Source organism: Hipposideros armiger, unplaced genomic scaffold (assembly GCF_001890085.2).
Source record: "Hipposideros armiger isolate ML-2016 unplaced genomic scaffold, ASM189008v1 scaffold_501, whole genome shotgun sequence".
NCBI lineage: Eukaryota > Metazoa > Chordata > Mammalia > Chiroptera > Hipposideridae > Hipposideros > Hipposideros armiger.
The window spans coordinates 741,205-769,119 of record NW_017731851.1 but is presented as its reverse complement, the minus strand read 5'-3'; the positions used below and the strand labels follow the sequence as shown (position 1 = coordinate 769,119).

At 34.8% G+C, this 27,915-nt stretch overlaps 1 protein-coding gene across 8 annotated transcripts in view; it reads right to left on the bottom strand.

Moving 5' to 3' along the window:
• Nucleotides 1-2,530: 2,530 nt before the first annotated feature.
• FNBP1L (formin binding protein 1 like) overlaps nucleotides 2,531-27,915 on the bottom strand; it is a 110,221-nt gene continuing 84,836 nt past the window's right edge. For 3 of the 8 annotated variants that reach the window (XM_019667558.1, XM_019667556.1, XM_019667559.1), the window contains exons 8-16: nucleotides 26,041-26,187; nucleotides 24,736-24,939; nucleotides 23,162-23,320; nucleotides 18,190-18,204; nucleotides 15,460-15,569; nucleotides 10,826-10,958; nucleotides 10,350-10,444; nucleotides 7,716-7,864; nucleotides 2,531-6,275 (exon numbers count right to left, since the gene is read on the bottom strand). In XM_019667558.1, coding sequence (XP_019523103.1) covers nucleotides 6,097-6,275; nucleotides 7,716-7,864; nucleotides 10,350-10,444; nucleotides 10,826-10,958; nucleotides 15,460-15,569; nucleotides 18,190-18,204; nucleotides 23,162-23,320; nucleotides 24,736-24,939; nucleotides 26,041-26,187 — 1,191 coding nt within the window. In that variant the 3' untranslated portion in view covers nucleotides 2,531-6,096. The remainder of the gene's footprint in view (nucleotides 6,276-7,715; nucleotides 7,865-10,349; nucleotides 10,445-10,825; nucleotides 10,959-15,459; nucleotides 15,570-18,189; nucleotides 18,205-23,161; nucleotides 23,321-24,735; nucleotides 24,940-26,040; nucleotides 26,188-27,915) is intronic. The other 5 variants (XM_019667560.1, XM_019667557.1, XM_019667564.1 and 2 more) reach the window with 3 other exon arrangements.

The following is a 27,915-nucleotide window of genomic DNA, read 5'->3' as shown; positions in this document are numbered from 1 at the left end:
GCTAAGCTGCCAACAGGTGGTAGGATGGCTCAGCTAAAAAAAATAATAAAAAAAATAGACTTTTCCTCCAATGATATTAGTGTCTATAGGTATGCCTTTTTAATGCAATCCTGCACCCACATAAAAGCTACATTTTTCAATACAAAAAGGTATTTTGTAAAAAGTGCAAGGTTTTCATGCCTACTAGTGTAGCTGCAGCGATGGCTTCACAAATGTCCTTCTTTCTTTACAATGGTCCTCACGCTGGACTCATTTATCTTGAAATGGCAGGTAACCATAGCTGCAGACCTCAATCTAGAGTACATATTAAGCAATTCAAATTTTTCTTGTAATGTCATGACTTTTCTCTGCTTTTTGGGAGCACTTCCAGAATCATTAGTGGCTCTCTCTACGGATTCCCTGGTGCTATCCAAGGTTTACATTATTGCACTAAACACAATAAAAAAATACACAAGAACTGTGAGATCACTTATTACTAAGAAACGAAATTTCCTGGGGAGTCGAACTGCTCATGTGGAGATGATTAGTGTCATATGGTGTTTTAAGCTGATACAACACTTGAGCTCATCGCAAAAGCAACAGGAGGTGGCTGTGAAATTATGACAGTACTACAGTATTACTACAGTTAATTTTCTGCAGTAATGATTTAATACTGCATCTTTACGTTTCCATTTCTCTTGACTGTGAATGGTGGCGCGCAGTCTGCATTTGCATGCATAAGTTGTGATAAATTTTAACTTTTTATAAAACAGCAAATCTTCAGCTCTGTCCCCAGTGCTCAAACAAGAAATGCATCTCAGGGTGTCATGTGTGCTTTCTTAGATATACCATACATACCGCAACATATATGATTAACCAGTTCTATGACTTTTCAAAATAACTGTCTAAAAACCAGGATGGAAATATTTCAATGTTTAACATTAACTATAGCTATAGCAGTGTGTACTGACTATCAGCCCTGCTCCTACAGAGTATTACTATCTTTACAGAGTTCAAAAACGTGGGAAGTTAATCAGGTTTAGGAAACAATACCCATTGTGGTAAAACTAAGGAAAGCAAAATAATAAAGATAAAATTCAGGATAATGGTTATCCTCGAAGGACAGGGAGATGGTAATTTCCTATTTCTTAAGTTGGGTGATAGATTCATATTTATTTTATTATGGTTCTTAATACACGTATATTTTCCACAAATAAGTTCTCTTCAGGCTTGACATTACGCGTTTACCAAATTAGCTTGTTGCAAGCTCCCATTCTCTACAAGGTTACCATCTTACTCACAAAAAATGAGTAAGAAATTGTCAAATATTAAAATTGTGCTGAAATCAAGACAATTATGCCTGTAGAGTCCCCTAAAGAAAGGAATGAGGCTAATTTGATGTGACTAACATTCTTAGGAACTAAGTCAACTGCCCATTACATTTTCTCCTAAACGCGAACAAAATGATCTAACAGTACTTTTAAAAGTTGTTGAACTTCCTAGAATTTACTCTTGAAAATTTATATTTCCTCATCCCCCAACCTTTGGGCACCTCTTATATTTGTTATAGTTTCTTAGGTTACTGACAGTGACTATATACAGGGAATATACATTCCCAGTATATGAGCTCATTGAAATAGGTGTGGTGTTCCTTTAGCATTTTCCACCTAAACTAATACCTTCTTAACAAAGAAAATCTATCCTTTTCAACAAATCTGGAGATACTTTTCCTTTTGTTAATATTGTTACGAGGGTGTTATCTTTTCCTGGCAAGTAGGATTTGACTTTCCTGATCTTAGTTCAGATAGTAAAAGCCCTTTTCATTTTTTGTTGTTGTTGTTGACACTGTTTTCCTGATATTTTGTTGTGTGTGTTTCCCTGTTTCTAAGCTTGGCATGGATCTCTAAAATTTCATCTCAACAATTATAATCCCTCATTGTTCAGGATCAATGCTGAGTTTTATTCCCTTTTGGGGTTTCTAAAATTAACTAGTAATAGCTTCCTATCTGCCCTTTAAAAAAGCTGAATCTTCTGAAATTAAGACTTCCGAAAATGACAAGATATGACACTAATTATGGCAAACATTCTCTTTCCATGCTTTGAAATGCCAGGAAGACAAGGGTGCTTTTTCTGACTGATCAGAAATTCAAGAAGAAGCACAGGAAATGCTGACCAGTGTGTGGCTAGATCAAGCTGTGTGGTTTGGGGACAGTTCTTATGTATGCAAAGGCTAAGATACTGTGTAAAAGGAAAGTGTACAACATAGTTACTGTGGAGCAAAGACAAAAAAAATCCAAATTATTACACTCAACTTAAATTCACTCGAAAGAAATAGTTAACTTTTTTTTCCCTTTAGGAAAGCTTAAGTGAAGCTAAAATTAGAATAAAATTTCCAAAACTGCTTTGCAAAAAAGGTTGCCCAACACAGATGCTTCCACTTATGTAACTTTGTCATCTACTTTGTGTTATCTGGAATTCAGCACATTCAAGAACAAAATCATTACATCTCTTTTTAATTCACATAGCAATAAGAGATAACACACTATACGGCTTAACTGACCATGAAAAGGTTGTTTTATTCCATGAAAATATTCTCGACAGAGAACACTATCTTAAACAAAGCATTTACCATTAAGAAATCAACATGTGCACAAAAAGAGTAAAAATCACTGAAAAATTAAAGATTTGTTTTGGACAATTCACATATTCAAAATTTAAGAATGATTTAAGAATGATTTAAACTGTGCAAGTACAAATGTCTTCCCTATTGTAATAACCCATATACAGGTTGCACTATTCCACGTGAAGGAACTTGCCTCCTACGGAAGCAAATCCTGCTTTTAGAAAAACAAACAGCTTGAAAAGAACAGTTAGTCCTCACAAGAAAACCTTAAACTTTGCCCTCTGTGGCTGTTAGCCAACAAAACACAAGCACTTCAGGCTTTGTACAGAAGACAAACACAGCCATATCACATTTCCTCCTCATGGCTAACCTTTAAAATACAAACAGCACTAGGATTTAAAACTACTTCATGTAGCCTGTCAGTATTGAATAATGTCACATTATATAAATAACCCTGTAACGAGATTCAAAATCTAAACTTGATAGTTTACTAGGCTCAAAAGTAATACACTATATGTCAGCTGTGTAACAGGGCATACTTGATCTTATGAAGGCATTAACTTTCACACAATTGTCATTTAGCTTTAGTATAACTGTTAGTACAATTCAAATAACACTGGGAAAAAATTATTAAAGCAGTCACACAGCTTCTAAAATATTGCTTAAAATCCAACAATACACAGACCATTTCACGTTCTCTTTCTTCCCTCAAAACAATAAAGAACCAAATTAATGAAGCTTCCGTTGGTACAAACAGCCCCCCCCCNCCCCCACCCCCCTCCCTATTAAAACACCACTAAGAAATTAGTTAAGATACAAGTCATTAACAGAACCACAAATGCGAGGCAGGACAACAGGAGCAACAGGGCACTAACAACAATTATATTTACAACTATAAACATACAGAAATTTCCATTTTACAAGTAAAAGTGCACATAGATCATTACAAAGTTTCACTAAATTTTATCTGGTTCAAACAAAAGCATCACTTGGAAACAGACTATCATTGTAATAATAAAATGAGGACACAGTAATCCCAATTAAAAGACAATGGGGTGGGGGAGAGGTCCATAAAATTTCTCATAAAAACACTAGGTAAAATGGACTTGAACATGTCTTTAGTTAGATGCATAAATTAGAAGATGCACCATCAAACGTGGTAGAGCTCTAAAAGCCACCTACCGAGGCTCCAGGCAGCTGCAGCAGCCCTGCCGAGGGAAAGGAGGTCACACTGAGCTGACACGTAAAGCCCTTTGTGGGACACTGCAGTGGTAGTGTTGGCAATCAACAGATTTAGGCACTCTAGTTTAAGGCAGCGTTTGAATGGAAGCAGCTGACTTCTGACAATAGTCCTTTGTCTTGAGGTGGTGAGTATCTTCTGTGTTTATAATGCCAGGATTTCAGTGCTGACTATAGATTCTTCCCAGACTGAGGTGCTGAAGATGTATCACATTTCAAAGAGTTCTTTCAATTGGGCTGTAGGCTAGAGCAGAGATGTTTTCTTTTTCTTATCATAAATACTTCGGGTTCACAAACTACTTCTTCATAATGCCAAAACTGGAATGTTTTGCAGTGGGGAAGTTATAGCAGCATACACAGACACTAGGATGGAAACATTAGCACTGGAGATGTTGGACAAAGTGACTTGCACTACAGATGTAAAACAAAACAAAGGCTCTGACAAGAACAAGGAATTATAAAGACATGCCTGAAAAATCTAGCCCAATCACTCTAGACATGCAACGAGATGTTACGCAAGCACAGAGGTGGCCCAGGCAGACACTGACGAATAGCAAGGATTCTCACAGACAATGGTTCTAAAAGCCAATTAAAACAGAGCTGGGATGGAGACGGTCCTGGGGACAGCCAAATATAAGACACATTTAATGACAGCTCTGGATTCTTTCTGATTTGGACATCAGTCAAATAAATGGAAAAAGTTAGCCACTGCTAGCTTTTTCCCCCTTCATGTAAGTAACTGTGAACAGAGAATTTAAGGACTGGTATTACAATGATGTTTTAAAACAATGTATGGAAATGCTAATGAAGTTAGTAAAAATAATCATGTCTGCATGCACTCATGCAACTTGCTTCTCTCACTCTCTCTTTGAGCCTGAAAACTCTAATACCCTCCCCCCAAAAGCAGCTGCATGTAACCTCCTTCAACATCTTGCCCATTTCCTCAGAAACCCTCTTCAGGAACCTGCAGTCCAGGAGGAAAAAGAAAAGAACAATTACTGAAGACCTTTGGTAAGACCAAAAGGGCTGTTCAGTTTAAAGTGTCCATCCCAAATGTTTCTAAAATCATTCTATAGTTAGCTATTGAAAACACCAGAAAAATTTGGAACATGAACAAAATTAAAAACCAGTCTCCTAGCAGCTTCCTCACTTCACTTCCCCACACAACAAGCACTGCACAATCCTTGATTGTACAGTGCTACCAGCAAATGTTTCTTGAAATTAACTGGAAAAACCCAAGCTATCCTAATTGATGATTCAGCTACAACGAGGAAATGCCCTAAATGGTCGTAGATAGCTTCCTCCAACCCAGTTAGTCAAAGGTTGTTTTTCTTTTCAAAGTAAAATGTGCCTGCCGGTAGGTCTCCTCCATTCAAGATTTGCTTTCTACCCTAGTCTATTTGAAACCTATTTTCCTGTGTATAACTATTAAATGCTAAATAATCACTAAAGTGATATTTCCCAAGACATTTCCAAGATAAAAAATACAAGTATTAGTTAATTTAGAAGGAAGCTTATACATTACTGAAAATTACTAGTAAGCCTAAAAATATTTTCAGGTCTCAAAAGAAAGCCATTTTATTCATGTAAGAGCTAGAACGGGTTGATTTATTTCACAGGTCCCTTGATTTGCCTACTACTAAAATAGATTTTGTGCCAGGCACTTATTTTCTTCTTTTACTAAAACCAAAGTTAAGAACAGGGAGGAAAATGAAAATGGTTATATTCCTTTTTATCCAATTAGCCAACTATTACGTCTTTCTTCGTGGAAACTAGCTAAATTCAAACACCTATACCAAACCACTCTTTTGGGAGTCAGCTTTCAGAGCAGTTTCACTTCTGTGAATTCACTACTTTGTTTTCTGAAGCCAAGTGTGTGTGTGTGCGTGTGTGTGTGTGTGGCGGGGGCGCAGTGGGGCTGAAGAGCTTTTATCTATGGATTCCTGCCTAATAGATCAATTTCTATGATTAATAAGGCAGAAAAACACAAATCCTTCACACAGACTTAAGCAGGACATAAAGCAAAAGGCATCCATTTAGCTTCACACCAACATCATTCAAATGGTAAAGCATCAAAAGAACAGTTTCTTGTGGTAATATTCACATCTCCAAGATCAAGCCTATATTCAGCTCACATAGTGAACAATAAAGCTTGGATGCCTTTTAAGTTTTCTTATGTTTCCCTACCCGTTGTATGTGTTTTCATTTTATGTTATCATCCCTACGCCATACATGTCACAAGCTGCCTGGTTAGTTTAGATGTAAGTTACTGCACCTTTACTGTTTTTCTCTAGAGTTACATCTATGTATGTTGTGGGAACGTAGCCTTCTTCACCATTCTGTCTCCGAGCTCTTGTCCATCCATCACCTTTGTCCTCCTCAATAATGTATAGAACTTCACCTTCTTTCATTGCCAGCGTACCTTCATTATGTCCTAGATGAGTTTTCATAGTACAAGCATAATTTAAGCACAGCAATAATTTCAAATAAAAGTTACAAATACAACACAAAGCAACATGAAACTTCACTAGATTTCAATGTACCTGGAACTATGGGCCCACTGACTGTCATTGGCAACATCTTTATGATGCTTTGTAGCTTACCCAACAGTTTTATATACATTATCCCATTTGAGCTTCAATCACCCTGTGAGGCTGGCATTAATATCACCCCCAAGTAACAGATGAAGTATCCGAGCTCCAATGACAGTATATGATTTGAAATAATACTCTAACTCCTATTTCACTACTCCACCTCCTTTTCCAAATTTGAGTGTTGTTGCTATCTAGAAAATTCATGAGCTATGGATCAGGAAAGTAGTAGTAAGACAGTGAAAGGGTAGGAAAAAAAGAAGGAAAGGATGTAGTTTGAAGAGAGAGTAGAGAGAAAAATACAGTCCAACTCTGGTAATGGTAGAAGCAAAATGGTTATAGCCACAAAGCACAAACTTCCTTCAAAACCTCATCAGCCTCAGGGCTCTCTCTTTCCAGTCCCCAACCACTCCTAACCTGTTTAGCAGTAACAATTTCACAAGTGAATCTTCATTCAACATATGCTAAATTCCTTTCCTACTCTCTAAGATTACATCATAGCAAGATCTTATTTAATATTGTTTTCTTAGAATGAGAAGTAACTAAAGACTTTACTGAATTTTAAAACTAGTACAATAGATGGGTGGGAAAGGGCCTTAAATCACATACCCTTTTACCACAACTTATTTGTAAAGGTGTTACTATCTCCTCTGTGTTGAGGAAAAGGATTTTTCACAGTCCAAGAGAAGAGTAACTACAATCTGCACAAGAGGGCCACAATAATTTCCTCCCCTCACAAGGTCTGCCATCCAACTATCACAGAGGAAAAGATGGCGTAGTCAGAAGCCACCATATTCTCTCCTTCCCTCACCTGAAAATGTGGCCTACAGAGTCAGGATATGGTAATGGTATTCAGTCATGCCATTTGTTTGTACCTGTCTCCCAATGTTAGCAAGTTATAAGGAGGAGGAAAAGCATGAAGTGACATCTACCAGCCTTCCACTTCCTGGGTTGGGCTACATGCTCAAGCTGCTTCAACTCTGATGAGTACGTGTAGCATTAGTAAGATCTCTGGAGAAAATTCTCTATCAACCAAAGTTGATAATTAAATAATAATCTGTATTAGGATGCTGATAACATAGGCAAATTTTTTTCAACTTCATGTATGGAAGGGAAATCTCTACATTTGCAATACAGTTAAAACAAAAATATTCATACTAACAAACTAGGATTATAATTTTCTGACCATGCATTATTTAGCTGAGGACACTAAAGTGTATGATCTTGTATGTAGACTTTAAGGAATCACTTTCATCAAACATAATGCATTAAGAAAATCATACCGTCAAAAGGGTAAATAGCTTTGCAGTGTCCAATGGCAGGCAAGGGATCGTCATCTTCAAATTCATCATCAAACTCACTGTGGTGACCATGCTGTTGGGGTGGCCCACGGACTTCTTGGTTTGCATCATCAGTGTAACTTCCCTCAGGACTATAAAACATAAAATTATCTCTGATCAAGTATCACAAACATGGGAATTTTTTATAATATCTGCAAGTCTGCACGCTAATCATATATATATATATATAGCTTCCAAAATAAAATGCTTCTTTATTGAATTTTCTGAAATTAAAAAATTAAAAGACTACAACGTTTTAGACACATAACATGTATTCAGTAAATATGTCTCACTATCACCAGGGCCAGAGGGAAAATATAAAGATGTAGTGTATGCTTGTCTTTCATCATCTTGGATTCATCACCCCTTTTGGCAAGAGAACCCTAAAATTCCTTAGGGGACCCACCCAGACCCATGTTCAGTTCACGGACTTCAGGTGGAGTTGTTCCATCCTAGCTCCAGGGGGGCCATCTTAGCACGGCACTTGTATGGCCAGAGTAAAGAGTTCCTGGGATCACCGTATGAAGCCTTTTAAAATGAAGCCAACACAGTGGAAGGCAGAACTCTGAGGTAGAGAGAAACTGAGTCCTGAGGATATCGTCTGAGCTCCTAGATCAAGCTCTCCCTGAATGCAGCCAATAAAATCCCTTTTTAGTTTAAGCCAGTATGGGAAGAATAATGCATTCTGTCACTGAAAACCAAAAGACTACTAGTAAAGTTAATTTCCAATTAATCATGTTAACTGGGAAATTGGTAACTAAGAAAATCCCAAAGAGTAGGTAATCCAAAGGCATTTTTTTCTTAACAATTTAAAAAATCAAACAGAAAAATGTTAATTTTGCTAAAGAATCAAATGACTAAATAAGGATATAATAATGGGAAAATCTACATGGTTAGATTTAGCAGCACTTTCTGTATGCTTGGAAGCCATGTTCTTAAATAACATAAACCAGAGATTAGATTATTTTAATCTAGGTGTTACCTAACAACAAAAACTAGCACAGTGTGGGGTATCTTTTGATATACTAAAGATATGGGGCCGGCCAAGTGGCTCAGTTGGTTAAGAGCTCGCTCAAGAGTGTGAGCTCTGAGCAACAGCAGTTCGATGCCCGGCCCAAGCTGAGCTGCTGCTGAGCTGCCAACACGTGGCAGGATGGCTCAGCTGGGGGAAAAAAAAAAAAGATATGTACTCTTTCAAAAAGTGATAATAGGGCCGGCCGAGTGGCGCATTGGTTAAGAGCTGGCTTGGGCCGCCAGAGGGCCCCAGGTTTGGATCCCACATGAGGGCCAGTGACACTGCCCTCTACAGCTAAGATGCTGAACAACAGCTCAACCTGGAGCAGGGCTGCCTGAGTCGCCGGGGATGGCGTAGGTTGCAGCCCCTGCGGCAGTGGGTTGCTATGGGCTACCGTGTGTAGCCAGCAGCCAGTGTGAGCGGCCAGCAGCTGCTGTGAGTGGCCGTCCAGAAGCCGGCGACTGATCTGTCTCACCGGGGTAGAGTGCAATGATGGTGCCAACTTGGGTCAGTGAAGTAACGTCCTCCACAACTATACTGAAGAACAAAAAACAACCTGTCTGTTCCCCTTCCCTGATTCCCCAGCGTTGTTCCCCTCCCCCAATTCCCCAATAAAAATTAAAAAAAAAAAAGAAAAAAAAGTGATAACAGAGAGAAGAGGGGAAGGAGGAACTAACATTTGTCAAGAACATACTATTACCAGATATTTTACCACTGGGTGCTTTATGTACATTATTGTTTCATTTTTTTTTTTTTTTTAGCTGAGTCATCCTGCTACCTGTTGGCAGCTCAGCGGCTGTTGAGCTTGGGCCGGGCATCGAACCACTGTTGCTCAGAGCTCAAACTCTTGAGCGAGCTCTTAACCAACTGAGCCACTCGGCCGGCCCCTTTGTTTCATTTTATTACCAATAACCCCACATGATGGTTATTTCTATCTCCATTTTATAATATACTCTAGGAAACTGAGACTCAGTGAGCATTAAAAATGAACTTGTTCAAATTATATTGTAATTAAGCAGTAAGCCAAGCTCTTTCAAATACTTCTCTAAGATGAACCCTAATTTGTTGGACTTTATTATAAAAAAGAAAAAGACATATTATGCAGAGGGAAAAATGTCACAAATGGTCTCAAAACATGGAAACTCAGCAAATTGCCTTTTGGAAGCTCTGGTTCAAACTAACAATATACATTTTTTTTCTTCACAGAACTTTGAGCAAGTTGACAGCTATGTTTTTATTTGGCATTAGCTACCTAACTCCACCAAAATTTGCACTTCCCAGGCCTGAGGAGCCTCTGCCTCCAGAATGTAGCTCCAAGACTTTTCTAGGTTCCCACCTGTTTTTGGGTGCATGACAAACTAAAACTGAGCAGCAATACGAAATTTCATACTTCGCCTACAGTTATCATAAAGAAACAGAAAATTGTTTAGGTTCAAAACACTGATTAAAAGACAAACTTGTTAAATGAGGGAGGAAGAAATAACATTATATGAAGTTTAGGACAAAAAGGTGAGAAAAGTTTTGGGGAAAAGAAGAAATACAAATAAAATACAAAAAATGACCTTTCTCGTCCCTGTGTTACAAGATGATTTATGTCACTGCTATGTCTTCTGTCTCCTCTCCCACCTGTTTTGCCTTCAACTTCAGAGAGCCAAGCCTTAGGAAAAAAATAAGTAAAACTAAGAATAAATATTTTAAAAGCTCATAACGTAGCCTACATTTAAAATGTGCTTTGAATTTTTAATGAATATGTAACTCTTAAAGAAGGGAAACCTTTATTCCAATTTTGTCAATGATTAACTTTATGGCTAATAAAGATAGTCTAAATGTTTAGCTTTAAAAGTTTTAAATATAAAACTTCAATGAGGGACTCAACATTATATTCTATATATTATATACCATAATGATACCTTACTTTTTAGATCATGAACCCTAAAATTTTTAAAATGTGAAAGATAATTCTAGCAAAAACCAACCTATCATAATGAAGTTTATACAAATGAATTTATCTTAGACAACTGCTGAATAACAAATCTACCTCATTCTTGTGGATTTCCATTCGCAGGCGGTCAATATTATTCATGGTCTCTGCTAATTTAGGCTGCAAACTCCCTGGATCTCCCATTTGTGGATTTTTCTCATACACATCTTTCATTTTATTGAGTGCTTCTCTGAAAAGAAAAAGGAATCCAGGGAGTTAAATATTCACTCTATATGTTCCCATATAAAAGAGTTTCATTTGATTCTGGGGACTCACATGCAGCCTAATCTGAAAAGTCATCTCTCTTTTAAGTTTTAAAGAAAGATTAAAAATTAAAGAAAGATAAAGCTGATAATGTATAGTTTGTAATTTAAGGAGACAGTCTTTTAAAACATTTGAAATATCAAAACAAAACAGATTTCACTTCTCATTTCCTGCTTCCTAAATGAGATTTTCTATTTCTATACCTATGTCTATATCTATATTTCTATACATTTATAGTTTTAATCAAAGACTGGAAGATATCCTTCAATATTCCTAAACTCATCATATCCCACATCAAACTCATTATATTCCCACCCAGACACATTATTCCACCTTTCCTTAGTTCACAGCATCACTGTCCACCCACTCATCTATGCCAGAAATAAGAATGCCATCTTTAACTTGCCCCTCTCCCTCTACTCAGCTCCTCTTCACTAATCACATCATAATAGTTATGCCTCAATCAGCTCTCCTTGACTTTAACACCTGACATTGACTAACACTCCTTAATACTCTTTTTCCTTCTTGATCTCCTGGAGGATACCTTTTCTTTTCCCTTCTCCTCACCTCTACTGTCTCATAATCTCCCTCACGGGCTCCTTCTCTCCCTCTGGTTCATCCTTTAAATATGCGTTATATAAAATGACACAGGTTTCTTCTCATCTCATCCTACATACCTCCTTCAGAATGATCTCTTATTGCTCTGTTCTTTTTTTCAGGTTCACTGAGATATAACTGACTCATTGTTTTAATATCACCTGTCTTCAGATGATTCCCAAATATGTATCTCCAGTCCTCTTTCTCTAAGTTCTAGATTTAATTTCCAAGTACTTTCAGATGGATTTTTCATGTATTTCAAAAATCAACATAAAACCATTATCTTTGTCCCAAATTTACTTTTTCTTACTGTTTCAACTAAGTCTTTATCTATACCCCTGAGCTATAAAGCCTACTGTTTTGTTTTGTTGTTTTTAATGCATCCATTTTTCTCCTCTTGGACATCCAATCAGGTGAAAAGTCTGACCAACTTTGCCTTTGAAATGACTCATATCTACTCCTCTTTTCTATTCGCAAAACATGTCTTAATTTAGGCACTCAGCATCTCTCACCTGGATTATTATCAAGTCCTCTCTCTAACTGGTCTCCCTGCTGCCAATGTCTTTCCTACACAATCTACCCTTCATACAGTTTTCAATTACCTTTCCTTAGAATACCGAGGTGATAATATCACGGACTCTCAACAACTTTTGGTGACTCTCCAATACCTTCCACAAAAAAGCATTCAAGACTTTTCATAATTCACCCCATACCTTTTCATTGTCATTTTCTGCTATTCCAGTCCACACAATTTCTAATCAAGTCTCCCTGGCCTAGAGCCAAGTGCAGGCCATGCAAGAACATTCACATTTCTGTGCCTTTTCTCTTGTTTTCCCCTTCCTTGAATGTTCCCACTCTCTCCTTTACTAATTTCCTGTCTAACCAACAAAACCCTACTCTCCCATCAAGGTCTTATTCCAATGTTTTAGAAACAAACTAGCTAGTGTTTGCATGTCAACGGTGACATTTACTAGCTACCTAATCTTAGACACATTATGGATTTATTTCACACTCCGTTTCTCCATGTATATAACAGGACCAACAACCTCAGAGAGCTATTTTGAGGAATTCAATGACATACTCCATGTAGAATGCCTAGCTCACTTCCTAGTACATAATAACCTCTCAATAAATACTAGCTTCCTACACCACCGCCTTTCCTCTTACTCAAACATCTCCCCATTGAGGTTTTCTTAATTATCCCAGTTAAGAATTCATTAATATTTTTCCTCTAGGTTTCCCCAGAACTTTATTTATATCTCCATGAGCAGCTATCATAATCTAGCTTGTACAGAAACTGAATTGCTTGAACCTGGCAGTCTATTACATATAGTAAGCCCTAAATATTACATTATATAATTTTTCCATAGACCATTTACATGTTGCTCCAGTAAGAAGTATTTTAACATTTAAAAATTATTTCATGGGGATGTAATCTACAGTATGGTGAGTATAGTTAATAATACTGTATTATACATTTGAAAGTTGCTGAGAGTAGATCCTCATCACAAGAAAAAAATTTCTTTTGTAACTGTGCATGATGGTGGATATTAAATAGACTTATTGGGTGATCATTTTGCAATATATACAAATATCAAAACATTATGTTGTGTACCTGAAACTAGTATGTCAATTATACCTCAATAAAAAATATTTTATAATAATACAGTTGATTCTCATTATTTGCAGATTCATTTATGTGAACTGCCTATTTGCTAAACTTTATTTGTAATCCCAAAAGAACACTATTGACTAATGACATGGCACTTTCATAGTCATTAGACATACAGAGTGGTGAAAACTTCGAGTCATCTGATACATGCATGCACATTTTCAGCTGGGTTCAAACATGGAAATGCCGTAACCTCTTGTCTCTGCTCTGATACTCTGAACAAATGTCCTTTTTGTGGTCTACTTAGTTTCTTTTTTTTTTTTTTTTGCATGTTTGTGCTCTTTGTTCTTGATTTTTCTATTTAAAATAGCCCCTAAGTGTACTGCTAAAGTGCTAGTGTTCAGAAGTGCAGGAAGGCTATGAGGTGCCTTATAGAGAAAATACATACGTTATATAAGCTATCATGCTGCTGGCCCTGAGTTCAAAATTAATGAATCAACAATATATATTAAATAATATGTCTTTAAATAGGAGCATACATAATACAAGATTATGTGTAGATCAGTTGATAAAAATGCTGTGACCAGAAGCTAACTGGAGCCTAACACTGTATTTTCTGTCTTGGTATGTGCTAATTCAGTGTTCACAGTGACTTTGTAGAGCATAACCCTGACAATGAATGAGAATTGATTGTAATGCCATATTTCATTTATGGTTAAGCATCCCATCATACCTGACACACAATTCTTTTTTTTTTTTTTTTAAGATTTTATTGGGGAATTGGGGAAGGGGAGCAGACAAGTTGCTGTCCTTTTGTGCTTCAGTTGCAGAGGACGTCGCCTCACTGGCCCATGTTAGTATTATCATTGCGTTCTTCCTGGGTGAGGCAGTCGCTTGCCAGCCATTGGATGGCGGCTTACGGCAGCTCATGAAAGCGCATGCCAGCTGCCGGCCAGTCCCACTGCAGCCTACGCCGTTGCCGGCAACTCACGGCAGCCCAGTTCCAGGTCAAGCTGTTGTTCACCATCTTAGCTGTAGAGGGCACAGCGTCACTGGCCCTCATGTGGGATCTGAACTGGGGCCCTGCTGCTCAGAGCTGGCGTCCCAAGCCAACTCTTAACCAATGCGCAACTCGGCCGGCCCCACAATTCTTAACGTCAAAACTTTAACCACTCTAGTTAGAGTTTAAGCTCCAATTGTATCTTCAGTGTAAAAGCAGACAGTAAATCACCAATCCATTGAAATGACCCTTTTATCCATCATAACTCTGTTCATTAAAACAAAACCGAACTAGGGCCAGCCGAGTGGCACGTTGGTTAGGAGTTGGCTTGGGACTAAAACTCTGAGCAGCAGGACCCCAGTTCGGATCCCACATGAGGGCCAGTGACGCTGTGCCCTCTACAGCTAAGATAGTGAACATCAGCTCGACCTGGAACTGGGCTGCCATGAATCGCTGGTGACGGCTTAGGCTGCAGTGGGGCTGGCCGGCAAATGGCGTACACTTTCAGGAGCTACCATAAGCCACTGTGAGCGGCCGTCCAATGGCTGGCAAGCGACTGCCTCACCCGGGAAGAGTGCAATGATGCCACCAACATGGGCCAGTGAAACGATGTCCTCCACAACTAGACTGAAGAACGAAAGGACAGCAACTTGTCTGTTCCCCTCCCCCAATTCCCTAATAAAATCTTTAAAAACAAAAACAAAAACAAAAAACAAAACCGAACTAAAGGAAACTTTTTATAAAATTGAAAAAAAAAATTAAAGCTACGAGTGAATGAATCTGAGGTCATAAGTAATCAAACACAGTTCGCCAACATATTTTGCTGCAAACGAAATAATTATAGCTTCAGGTTTCTGTTTAACTCAATTTGTATACCAAAGCAAAATGACAATTTATCCAAGTATAAGAGGTGGTTAGTGTTGGTGAAACTACTCTTGATAATGAGTCATCAACTTTATAAATTTATGGGAGGCATAAATATATACTATTAGCATCCAATAGGTAATCTGCAACCTAAGAAACTCCCTGACATGTCATTTTTAACTTGTGATGGCAACCACAAAATTTTCCAAAGTTTAGGAGTATATTTTTCCCTCAAAAGATACTTTAATTAGGATGTATGGTTTTTAAACTTTTTATACATCACATTTAAACACATCATTCAAACTAGGCCCTGAAAGGAATAATAATGGTAGAGAGGACTTAATGGAAAAGTACTTTTGGTCTGATTCTTTTTGTAGTTCTCTGTTAAGTTCATCGATGCGCTGCTGCAGTTTTTTACGCCTCTGTTCTGGTGGCAGATGACTGAAATCTTCTAGTGCTGGGCCCTGCAAAGAGAATCTAAATCATTATAAAAGATACTTTCAAGAAATGTTATTTCTTAAATATACCCGTTATAAAATAAGAACATATGTCAATTTTAAGTTTAATTTCAAATTAGCCCCAAACAACCCCCTTTAAGAAAAAGAAATCTATACAGACACGTGTTAATTAAGACAACTGTATTAATGAAAGGGTTCAAATTCCAGTCAGTTTATAAAATCATGAAATAGAATGGTAAAAATATCACCAGATACAGATAATTGGTAATAACCAATATCGCATTATTTTCAGGTCTCGGCAGAATTAAAATAAATACATATGAATCTCCTTACAGCAACAACAACAAAATGGAAACACATAACATTTCTCATCTATACAAATTACTGTTTTATATAACATATTACCACTCCCAAATCAAACCCAATGCCATGATAGAATATTACAAATGTTCAGACTGAAAATATGAAGTTTTTATAATTAAGTAAGCAACTTACCTCATAAAGACATTCTAATTAATGAAATAAATGTTAATGTTACATAGTCTTTGAATAGTTACATTTATTAAACCATTCTATTCTTTAGAACCAAAACATATTCGATCATTAAAAAACAAAAGATAGAACAATCCCGCTGAGTGAAATTTAAGTAAAAATTAAATTCCAATAAGGACTCTATTTTCAATTATCCTTTTGTATATCCAAGTAACATACTTCAGTTTTTCCTAAAAGAATAATATAATTCAAAGAGAGATATAATTCTTCTTTAGGAAGTATGTTGATGTTTGAAAATTTTTTAGTGCTTTGACATTCAAGAAGCTATACCACTAAAAAAAAAGTGCTAGTATTTAGATATAAACTTCTGATTCAAATGATGTCTTTCGCCTCTTAAATGTTAATCATGTCACTGTTACTTATCTTGATACACAACAGTCAATATTAGCAACTACTGATTCCATTTCATATAAACCCATATTTATATAGTTTTTATATATTCCAAAAACTGATGATGCCTATCTCATTCTTCTTTTTTCTTTTTAAAATGGTGATTTTTAAGAATACACCAAGTTCGATTTTTAGTGTTGCTGAAATGCGCTCCTAAAATAAATGCATCCTTGCTCTTTGGGCCACTTAACTTCTATAACATACGCTAAATAGCTATCTTTCACCATCTGTAAGAATGCTTCCCTTACTTTAAAAAAAAGAAAACTTTTAGAATGAGTCATGATCAAATGTAACATTTAAATGAATAACAGAATCTCTAGAATTTTTCCCAGTGGTCTGCACATTATGGACATTCAACAAGCTTGCTTAAAAGAAGTAGGATATCTTGTCTAAGTGGCTTTTGATTTTTAATCTACCTGTCACCAGACATAAGACTCTGTCAATCAACCAAATTTGACCTAAATGAATGGATGGAAAATTTTCCTATCCAAGGTACCTTTAAATTTACTGGTCAATTATCAATATATGTTGTCAGTTTTACTCTAATTCTGGTACAGGTTTTGAAAACTATTACATATATGCCAAAGATAAAACTTCCTAATTTATATTTAATATTTCTTAAAATTTTAAAAAACTATTAAATGAAGTGAAGAAATATATTCCAATGTGGTTTCTTTGGTAGTATAATAATAAACTCAAAATGACCTGTAAGTAAATCCACCAGATTCCCACTTAACCCTAACAAAACCTTGTTCTCAAATTAACAGTAGATACCGAGACACCTGAATGTCTAATATCCCATTCTGAAATTATAACCTATTTTTTTAATAGAATATGAGAACTAAACCCACTCTACTTCCTATGGATGTAAAGAGGACCTCTGATCCTCTGATGCATTTAACAACCTCTCCTACTACAAGGGAATTCATAAAAGGCCAAATTACAAGAGTCTGAAAAAGTAGTTTGTTTTCTAAAAATGAGAAACTGTAAGCACCCAATAATTTCCAGTTTAGGTCTTCACAACGTACCTCCATTAATTTGTCTGAAATAAATGTATAAAGAAACATACATTCATTCTCTCTCTCTCTCTCTCTCTCTCTCTCTCTCTCTCTCTCCCCCTCTCTCTCTCTCTCCCCCCTTCCCTCCCTCCCTCTCCACCCACCGCCCCCACAAGCTTTGTGCTTTTATTCCCATTCAACAGTACAGAAGAAAGTGCTGACTCTGAAATGAAATTTGTAGGAAAATTTTCATTCCTACTTTTTGTAAAATCCTATGATTCTTATGATAAACTACAAATCAAATTTATATGACCTTTTTAAAGGGTGTTAAGAAAAATAATTTTTGTTCAATTTTCCTTCTATAAAAACATAAACTTTGTTCTACCATATAACTTTCAAAATAATGTTCAACTATAATTTTATTCTCTGTTAACATGACAAGGACTACACTCAATAACATCTAAGAACTTAATGGGTTGATTACAGGTTAACCACATTATTTTTTAATTTTTATGACATCAAGAGGTACTGGCATATGTTGGACTATGGATTCAATTATAAAAAGAAAAGACATGTACAAGGTGAAATGTGGGGATGTATCTTCCCACTTGTTCTCACTTAAACAAAACAATGTTTTGAGATTACTTAATGTTGGCACAGTATATAGATCAGCACATAAGGCTTACCATCTTCACCGACCACTGAATAGTTCAATGGAAAACAGAAAGAAATGGTAAATTACTCACATGAAACCATAATTTAGAAGATGCAATAACCTATATTTTTTACAATATTAAAATAAATCATGTACATTTCACAACCCAAACAATTATGCCAGGAAAACAATTTTAAGCATTTTTTGGAAAGTAAATTACTGCAAAAAAAAAAAATACACTGATGATAATGGGCAGATATTTTCTAAGTGCAACTAAAACTCAAAACTAAATAGTAACCATTCTATCAGTAATCATAAATTTTCTTCTTTAAAGGAAAATTTTTACATATATGGATTTCACTTAAGCTCATTCTTAAAATACTAATTATATAAAGATCTGAATATAAAATATCTAATATTAACCATTTAAAAAGAAACTTATATGAAGTATTTAAAAATGGAATGCTCTTTCCAATGCATTAAACAAAACACTATTACCTGAATTTTTATAGTTCAAAATACTTTTTGAATTTAAATATATTATGGGTAGGTGAGGGTAACATTTCTGCTTTATGTTTAAGGTGCTTTTTTTCAATGTACAGAACACATTATCAAAATAATAAATGAGTCAACCAGATTCAAGTTTCCATACTTATTTTCCTAATAGACACAAGTATATGGGTTGAATTTTGCTTTCAATATATAGCTTCTATAATTCACTTTTTATTCTGAAATCCATATGATCAAAAAGCAACACTAAAAATATAACTGCAATTTTTAGAAAATTGGTTAAAATTCTTTCCAAAAATATGAAATAACATAGCCACAGTACTCTCAAACAGTTATATATACTGCATATGTATATATAACCCACATCCCGTGGGTTAGCAGGATTCTGTAACCGGCATTGCATCTCTCGCATCCCAACTAAACACATGTGAGACACACACACGCATGCACACACACATATCCTCTGTGGCCCAGAATACACAGGAGAGCTTTATAAAGTTAATTTTCACAGTCATTGCATTTGGTTAGCATCCTCTAAATTTGGTTTTTCCCGTTTTCTAAATCATAATGTTTTAAAGAAGATTGGGGGGTGTCAGGTAGAATTTCACATAAAAATATGAATTTTAATAAATAGCTGACAAAAATATCTACCCCTTATCTCTGATGAATTGGCCATATATATTAATGATTATAATGATTTAAAAAAAGATGACATATGCTATCATCTTTCCAAATTAAGCTTAACATTCTTTAGACTGTCAGTAGTTTTGGGGAACAAAAACCATAACTTATTTATTGTGCTGTGACAAAATTCCTGATGAGGAAATAAAAAGGTTTAAATTTTAAAAAGATATTCATGGTCTTCTTTAAATATTATTAAAACAAAATTATATACATAACAAGAAGCAAACTTCCTAAGGTACTTGAATTTGATTTATCTTTTATAATTTTCACCAGCTAAATTTCTAAGTGACGTAAATTATTTTTCCAGTTTCTATATTAAAGTTTTAGAGACAACATTAAGATAATTATAACTGAAATATCAGATGTTTCAGTTTTTTTTACTATCAATTAGAAAATAAATTTACAGTTTATTAACATTAGATTTGGGGATACAAAAAACTCAAGTTCTTTCTAAAAAATATTAGAAATACATTTTGTCTTTTTTTAAAGCAATTCACGTTCAATACAGAAATACCTTACTCTCATATGTAATTATCATATATTTCACATATCCACTATATCTTAATAAATACACAAGGGAGCTAAAAAGGAAATCAGTTATGTAATTATTATTAGGTGTATTTCATTTATAGACAGAAAAATTCTGAGAACTGTACTCTGGATAAATAAAAGCTTACAAAAATGACTCTAGAACTCTATAAGATTCTGAATAATTTAGACAGAAAACATGGACTTGTTATTTGTAGATAAATCTACTTAAAAAAAAAAGAGACTACTCAGTAAGCTCAAATAAAGTCGTTATAGAGTAAAAACTATTCATTTCTATATTAAGTAGTTAAGTTTGGGTGTGCACCAAATATCTATTAACAATTAGATTTTGATATCACAGAAGGAAATTATATACCTTAACCCCTCAGAAAAGGACTATTAGTACCACCATCAAATTCAAAAACACTGGTCCAATATAACATTTCTCATATCTTTAAAAATACTGGGAACTAGATATACTAGGTTTTCTTTAAAAAAAAAAAAAAAGAAAAAAAATATAAATGTTTAGAAAAGTCAAAAAGCAAGTATTTAGGAAAAATGATGTAACAAATACAGCTCAAAACAAGTTTCTAATTTGAATGGTACAACTCATCAGCTTTAAGAAAAGTTAAGACTAATCATTTCATAATATATGTAGATCGAACCATCATGGCGATATACCTTAAACTTATACAGTGATGTATGTCAATTATTTTTCAGTAAAACTGGAAAAACTAACTATAAAAATATTGTTTTTTTACATAAACACTTGGGGATTGAATTTTTAAAGGAAATTGACTTGGCTGACTATTTTAGCGGAAATGTGAAAAGTGCCTAGCAGTGATTTAGTATAAAGAGTAGTGAGTTCTCTCTTGTATGATATACAGGCAAGAGGTTGAGAGAGTAGATCCTAAGAGCTCTTATCACAAGCAGATTTTTTTTTCCTTTTCTTTTTATTTTATCTATACGAGATGATGGATGTTAACTAAACCTATTATGGCAGTAATTTCATAATATATATAAATTAAACCATCATACTGCAACCTTAAACTTATATAACGACGTATGCCAATTATTTCTCAATAAAACTAGGGAAAAAAAGAAACCCTGAGACTTACTTCATAAGCTTAATGAGCTTACATGTAAATCCATGTAAAAACACATAACTTGGCTTCTTAAAGCTTATCTTCTTTTGGATTTTCCTATTTTGAGAAAATTCTTAAGTGGAAGGAAAACATCTCTATGGGTTATTTTTGAAATGTTTCTAGTACTACCAAATACCAATCAAAACAGAAATTTCTCAATACCAAGGTTGTAATCAACTTTCCTTCCTTCTCTATCCCCCAACTCCCTAGTTGGTTTGTCTGCCATATTTTCTATCTTACATACTGCTTCTATCTTGGGCATGATAATTGATTTAAAAAGGGAGGATTTGGGCTTTCTGGATCTAGGCCCGCCAAGAAACAATGTACTAGCATTTAAAATTAAAGCAATATGTGGAACTAAATCAAATAATGACCAAGCAGATACTTTTTAAGTTTACAGTAATAAAATTCTACCTATAAGTTTTTTCAATAAGAATAAATATGTCAGATATTAAATTTTTCTCTCCAGGGCTCACAGTTCTAACTGCTTAAATTTTTTTTTCATAGAATTACATTTACTTCATATCTCTATGACTATACTGTGTAGAGTACTGTAACTGGGCCTGGTAGACTCAATGTGCAGGATACATAAATGGTTACAAAAATATGACTAAATAGTAATTTCTCATGACTTATGTAACAACATAATATTTAATGTATGATTAAGACTCAATCATACAGAAGAAAGATGAGAATTAATTCTACCCTCAAACTACCTATTGCCTGTAGGTATAATGCACACTCATTCACAGGGACTTTTCAGAACATCATTAATTACCTATGATATTATCCACATACAGGATTAGGTAAGGTAGATGCCGAGAAGTTCATGTCATTATAGGAAAAATGAAAGTCCAAAGAGGGACATAATACACTAAGACATTTCTGCTGCATTACTAACATCAGTCTAGTGTATCATATTGTTTAACATGGGAATGTAGATAATAATGTAATCTTACCCTAAATGAATATATCTTGTTCTACATGTAGCCAAAAAAGAAACTCAACTAAAGCAATTTGAAGATAGGAAATGCTACAAAAAAAGAAGAAAAATAGATAGGCTAGACAGAAAGGAAAGAGAAGAAAAGAAAAATGAAAGAGAGAATGAAAAAAGGTAGAGAGGACGGGGAGAAGAGGAATGAGGGAGGGGAAAGAGAGAGAGCACACTAGCAAGAGGGAACCCAACTATAATATATTACTGTTAATGTTTAGGCTTCGTATGACACAGGCTGTGCATTATCACACTGGTGGCTTTCATATGTCCAAACAAATCTCATATATGTATCTAAATTATGAGCTAGGACTATTACATACACTCCCTTAAAATCGTACATAAACAAGAAAATTAGCCTTACTAACATAATGGAACAACACTAACTTGTTTATCAGTAGTATAACAGTTGTTGCTAAGAAACATTTAGTATTTGCTTTTCACTACTCTAGGTTTTTTTCATTTGCAGAGTATCTTTAGTTGTAAGTAAATACTAAAGGCTGGCCAATTTAAAAAAAGAAAAAAAATACCTTTTTTTTTTTTTAAGTTCAAGAAAATCAATTTCCATTTAACAATACTCAATAATATCCAGTATTTTAATAGGCTTTACAATTTACAAACTACCTTCTAATATATTATTTAATTTGATCTACAATCTTGATATTTAACATGCTTATCTTTAATTTCTTATTTAACCATTGGAAATTATGTTTTATGCTTCTAAAAGTAGGGCAATTAAAATTGAACTTGATTTTTTTGTCAACAAAATAATACTTTATAAATTGGCATAAGTCATCATAAGTGACAAATTATTACATGAGTAATTCCAGTGACAAATTACTGAAAGTCTTAAAAATGTAGATACATTACAAGACAATGGTGGACATATGATTTCACATCAACAAAAAAATAGCTAATATGATTGTACCCAGCACCCTCTTTATAATACCATTCTTTTATGGTTGAGCATTTCAAATGTTATAAAGAGGAGTTGTTTTTAACTTGAGGGCAGCTATACTTCATTCTGTGGTGTTTTTAAACTACATATTTATAGGAGAGAGCCTTATAATGAGGGTGGAGAGTATTAAAAGCCACACTACACACACAATAGGCCATCATGCATTTTAACCCATTATTAAACTTACCCCTCTTTTGAGGCTTCTGAAAGAAGGAATTCTGGGCTTCCCTGTTTTTATTTCATTCATACAATAATGCACGGGCTCAATGGAGAATGTGAGAAACTGGGACCCATTAGGAGTACTGGATGTGAATAAACTAGTAGGGGTTAAGGGTGGGGACTGTGGCTAATATGGAAATAAAGAAAGGAATCAATAAGCCAAATGTGCATAGTTTTTTCCTAAATGAAAATTCTATTTTTTGGCAACATACTTTTCATAAAATATATCTCAAATAAAGTTTTCTATAAAAATATTATAAGCTAACACAGTTTTGCCAAAACTGTCATTTCAAAAAGTCAAATTTACTTTTAAAAATGTATTATTTCATTTGATCATTTTTACAAACTGACAAATCAGAACTATAGAGTACACAAAGTATGTCAGAGAGAACAATATGATCTTCTGATTTCTCAGATTCTGATTTCTAGAATATTCAGTCACCTAGTTATACTTAACCTGTACCTGTCAGAAATAAAGGCAGCAGCTACAGTTAAAGTTATCTAAATAGACAATGTCTACTAAAATAAAATATTAAAACTGTAACTGATTTTTATCACAAATAGGCAAAAATTTTTTATTACATTTGTGGCTTTCCTCTCAAACTGTTTCTATTTCATCCTTATTACACTTTTTTTTTTCAATTTCAGTATTCCTTGTTTTTCTAAGCTCTCCTAGTCTCTCTGATCTGACTTAAAAAGTCTCACTTCTCAACTCAAATTATTATAAAAAGCACAAATGAAGCTTGAGTTAACTATAATTGTGCTTTTAAATATAGCTATAGGTATATTATAATTTGAGTTAAATTTTATCTACATTCATGTCAAGATCAGAAAAATGAATTAAAATAATCATGTATTACTTTTTAATTCTGCACATCAGATTAAAAGTACATATCTCTTTTTCTACTGATATACTATTATAAACACTAAATTGATAAGAAAGATTAAGCACTCATCTATTCCATTTGCTCATCTCCTGAGCTAGATTTATCTATCTAAAATAAACAGCACATCAAGAACATCTTGTTGGGTTCTAACAAGAAGTTAAGAGTGAGATTCTCTTAGTAAAATACAGATTTTTTAAACTTGAAATAACCACAAACATTGAGGTCTTCCCATTAAATATTCATATGGATAATGAAAATAACTATTAGTATGCTCTGTAAGACCTAATTTGATATTTATTATTGCTGTGCTCAATCACCCATTCCAGCTCAGAATTGCAATTTTAGTAGTCCTATATATAGGTCATAACGTTTCCTTAGAAATTCTGATTGAAACTACCTATATACAAATGAAATTTCAAAAGCATATAATTTTAGTGATATTAACATTTTATTCATTAAGTCATGGTCAAATATTAAATCCAGAAATAATTTTTACTATTAAGGTATAAAACTATGTTTCTAATAAGTGAAAAGTTCATTGACTCATTCAAATCAAATTATTCTCTAATAGTAAACCATTATCCATTCAATACCTGCATTGATTTAAATGACACACTAAAACAAAATTAGCATAGAGGAATTTTATGACTTTTACCTTTGGCTTCTTTCCAAACAGCCACAACTTGCCCTTGGCCTTTCCTACTGTGGTTTTGGCATCCATCTTCCCACCTTCCTGTTTGGATGCACTGATAGTCCCATCAGAAATGGTTCTATAAATATGCTGACTGTAATCTTCAAATGGAAAGTCTCCTGGAGGCTCAAATCCAGACTTAAAGGAGTCTACTACCATCTGCGAGTCCTACACACAAGAAGCATGTTTTTAAAACAATTCCATTTGCTCATAATACCACATTAACTTTCAAAACTTATCAGTGCAAGAAAACAAAAAATTTAAAAATAATTCTATCGTAACCATTTGAGGATTAAAGTGAATAATTTCTTCCCGTGAATCTACAAAAACCCAATCTTAACCCCAATAAAAAAACACTAATTTACAAATTGTCACTTTATTAATTTGTAATATTCACAAATGACAAATGTTTTCACTCCATAGCTTTAACCCACTGAAATTCATCTGAGGACTAGATAGCTGATAAGAAAGGTCTAACTGACAAAAGGAATATAGAAGACGTTATTCTCAAGTAGAAATTCTAAGAAGTTTCAAAGGAAAAAAGCCTTTTGCTTTACAGGATGCCTACAAAGAAGTTGACCTTTGGAACAAATGAAAGGGCATCTAATGGTAAAAGAGAGCTAAAATTCAAGTAGGAAAGTCTTTCATTCATTCAACGGGAAAAGAATAAATAAAGTATATTAAATACAAACTCGGGAATGTTAACAGTAATGGAGAAAGATTTCACAGAAAGTACTGAGTGCAAAAATCAACTTTGAAAATATAAAGTTCAGGACATTTACCTGAAACTTTAAAACTCACATAAGTATTATATCCAAAATCCTCTTTTCGTTTTTAAAATTTAAGTCAGAATTCTATCTCTTATAGGAAGGGTCCTCACTCATATAATACCAACTTGCTGTGAAGACTAAAATATGTGGTATATATTTGGCACTCCCCAAACACGGGTTCTCTAACATTTCCTTCTCTAAACTTTAACTAGACTAATAGTATAATACAGTTTGTAACATATAGGCCACAGGTTAGTTATACGCTTGGAGTAGAACTGACAAATTAGTAGAGGGAAGGTTTAGAACTCTTTTCTTTTCAACAATTAGAATTTTAGTATTTAGAATGCTCCTCAGAACCCAAAGGAATCCAATATATTGCCAGATTTTCTTCTACAGAATATAATTCTAAACAATTACTTCACCCCTTTTCCAATTCATTTCACTAAACTGCATACCTAAAACAAATACATTTATTGAAATATAATTATGTAGCACTTACTCTTCTTTCATCAACTGATTTTGCTGCAAGAATCATTCCTTCCAAACATTTTGAAATGATAGGAATAACTTTGCGTTCCGAGTCTGCAAATCCTCTGTAACACTCACTGAGTTTAACAGTCCTTCGTTCATCCATTTCTTGTAGTTGCTAATAATTAGGAATTTAAAAAAAAAAGGAAAACGAATTTTTCTTTTCATTCTGAAGCGACCCCCTCAAAAAAAATTATTACGGTTCTACACCAATAGTTACATTGTTGTTAACACCTTTTCGCAAATATTGTAGACTTAAAATACTTAAAGCTTGAGGCCTGTTAAATAGCAAAAGAAAAAAACCAGGTAACACTGGTTTTCTAACCTTCTGAGGGGATCCCCTACAGGCTTCTCACTCCCTGCCTCATACCACACCACCTCCACCTTCCCATTCTTCAGCAAGAGCAGGAGTTGCTGTCAATACTTCCAGGAAAAGTTTCATTTGTAGACAGAATTTTGATGCTATTTTTCCTTTGTAAGCAATTAGCCTATAACATATACAAGTCTGAGACTTCTAAGCCCTTAAGTTAGTTCAGAATACTTTGGTAAGCTATGGCTGGACCAAGGATCCAGTTGATTACATACCAACAACAGGTGCCCAGAGTTATCAATGTCTATAGCTCAGAGTAGAATCATTCTGAGGGTTAGAGGCACAAGAGGAAAAACAGAAGGCCACAAGGTCAAAGTGGTACATATATGGAATCACCACAATTCAAAAATTCATTGGCACATGCCACTAAGAATTATGCTGGGACACATGAGCGAAATAAAAACATTTTTTGACACTTTCTATTTGCCAACACTGACCTTTCTTTCTTCTAGGAAGCAGCTACACTGCTCAAATCCCCAAACTCCAATAGTTTTCATGCCACTATTTACTTTTTAATTACTTCCCAAAGCCTGTGAATTTATTTTGAGATCTGCAATTTCACAAAAGAACTGTTCCCAGCATCACAAAATGGCAAGACCACGGTAAGGTCCAAACAAAAGGAGCAAATCCCAGAACATCAAAAGTAGTTGATCTCCAAGTTAAGATCTCCCAAGAATATGAAGGCTTAGCTAGTAAGCCTAGAAAAGCACCAGAGTGAGGAGTGGCAGTCTAGACTGAATGAAATGGCCAGAATCTGATACGCACTCTAGTCTACCACTTCTATGATTCTTTTGTACTTCTAACTTGCCTTACAAAGAAAAAAAAGTATATTCAGGCTAACACTCTTACCACATAAGCTCTGCTCTCCCCAAAACTACTTCTTTCAATACTGTTTCACTAAATCTCTTCTCTAATTTCTCTTCTTTCTAGAATAGGCAGTAACATAATTTAACCCTCATGGAAATTCTGGGGTGTTTACCTGAGGTTGCTATTAAGTGATGATGATGGGATTTATAAGCAAATTCATGGCCTGAATTACATTTATGATCTGGCAGCTAGGAAGACAAGTAGGCAAAAACCAGGCTAGCAAATACATATTGTAAGATTTATTTCTGCCACCTGGACTAACGTCAATGATTCTGGTATTGTGTCAAAAAGCTACATCCCTTTTCTAGGTGAGCAGATGGCAATACATAATTCCAATGAACTCCCCCCATGTCATAATACTCACTGACACAGCATTAAAACTTATCTATAAGAAGTCATTGTCTTATTACACTAATAATAAATCTGTAGGAAAATTTGTGATTTCAAAGTTAGGAAAAATTTGGGCCGGCTGAGTGGCGCGATGGTTAAGAACTGGCTTGGGATGCCAGAGGTCCCCAGTTCGGATCCCACATATGAGGGCCAGTGACACTGCCCTCTACAGCTAAGATGCTGAACAACAGCTCAACCTGGAGCTAGGCTGCCGTGAGT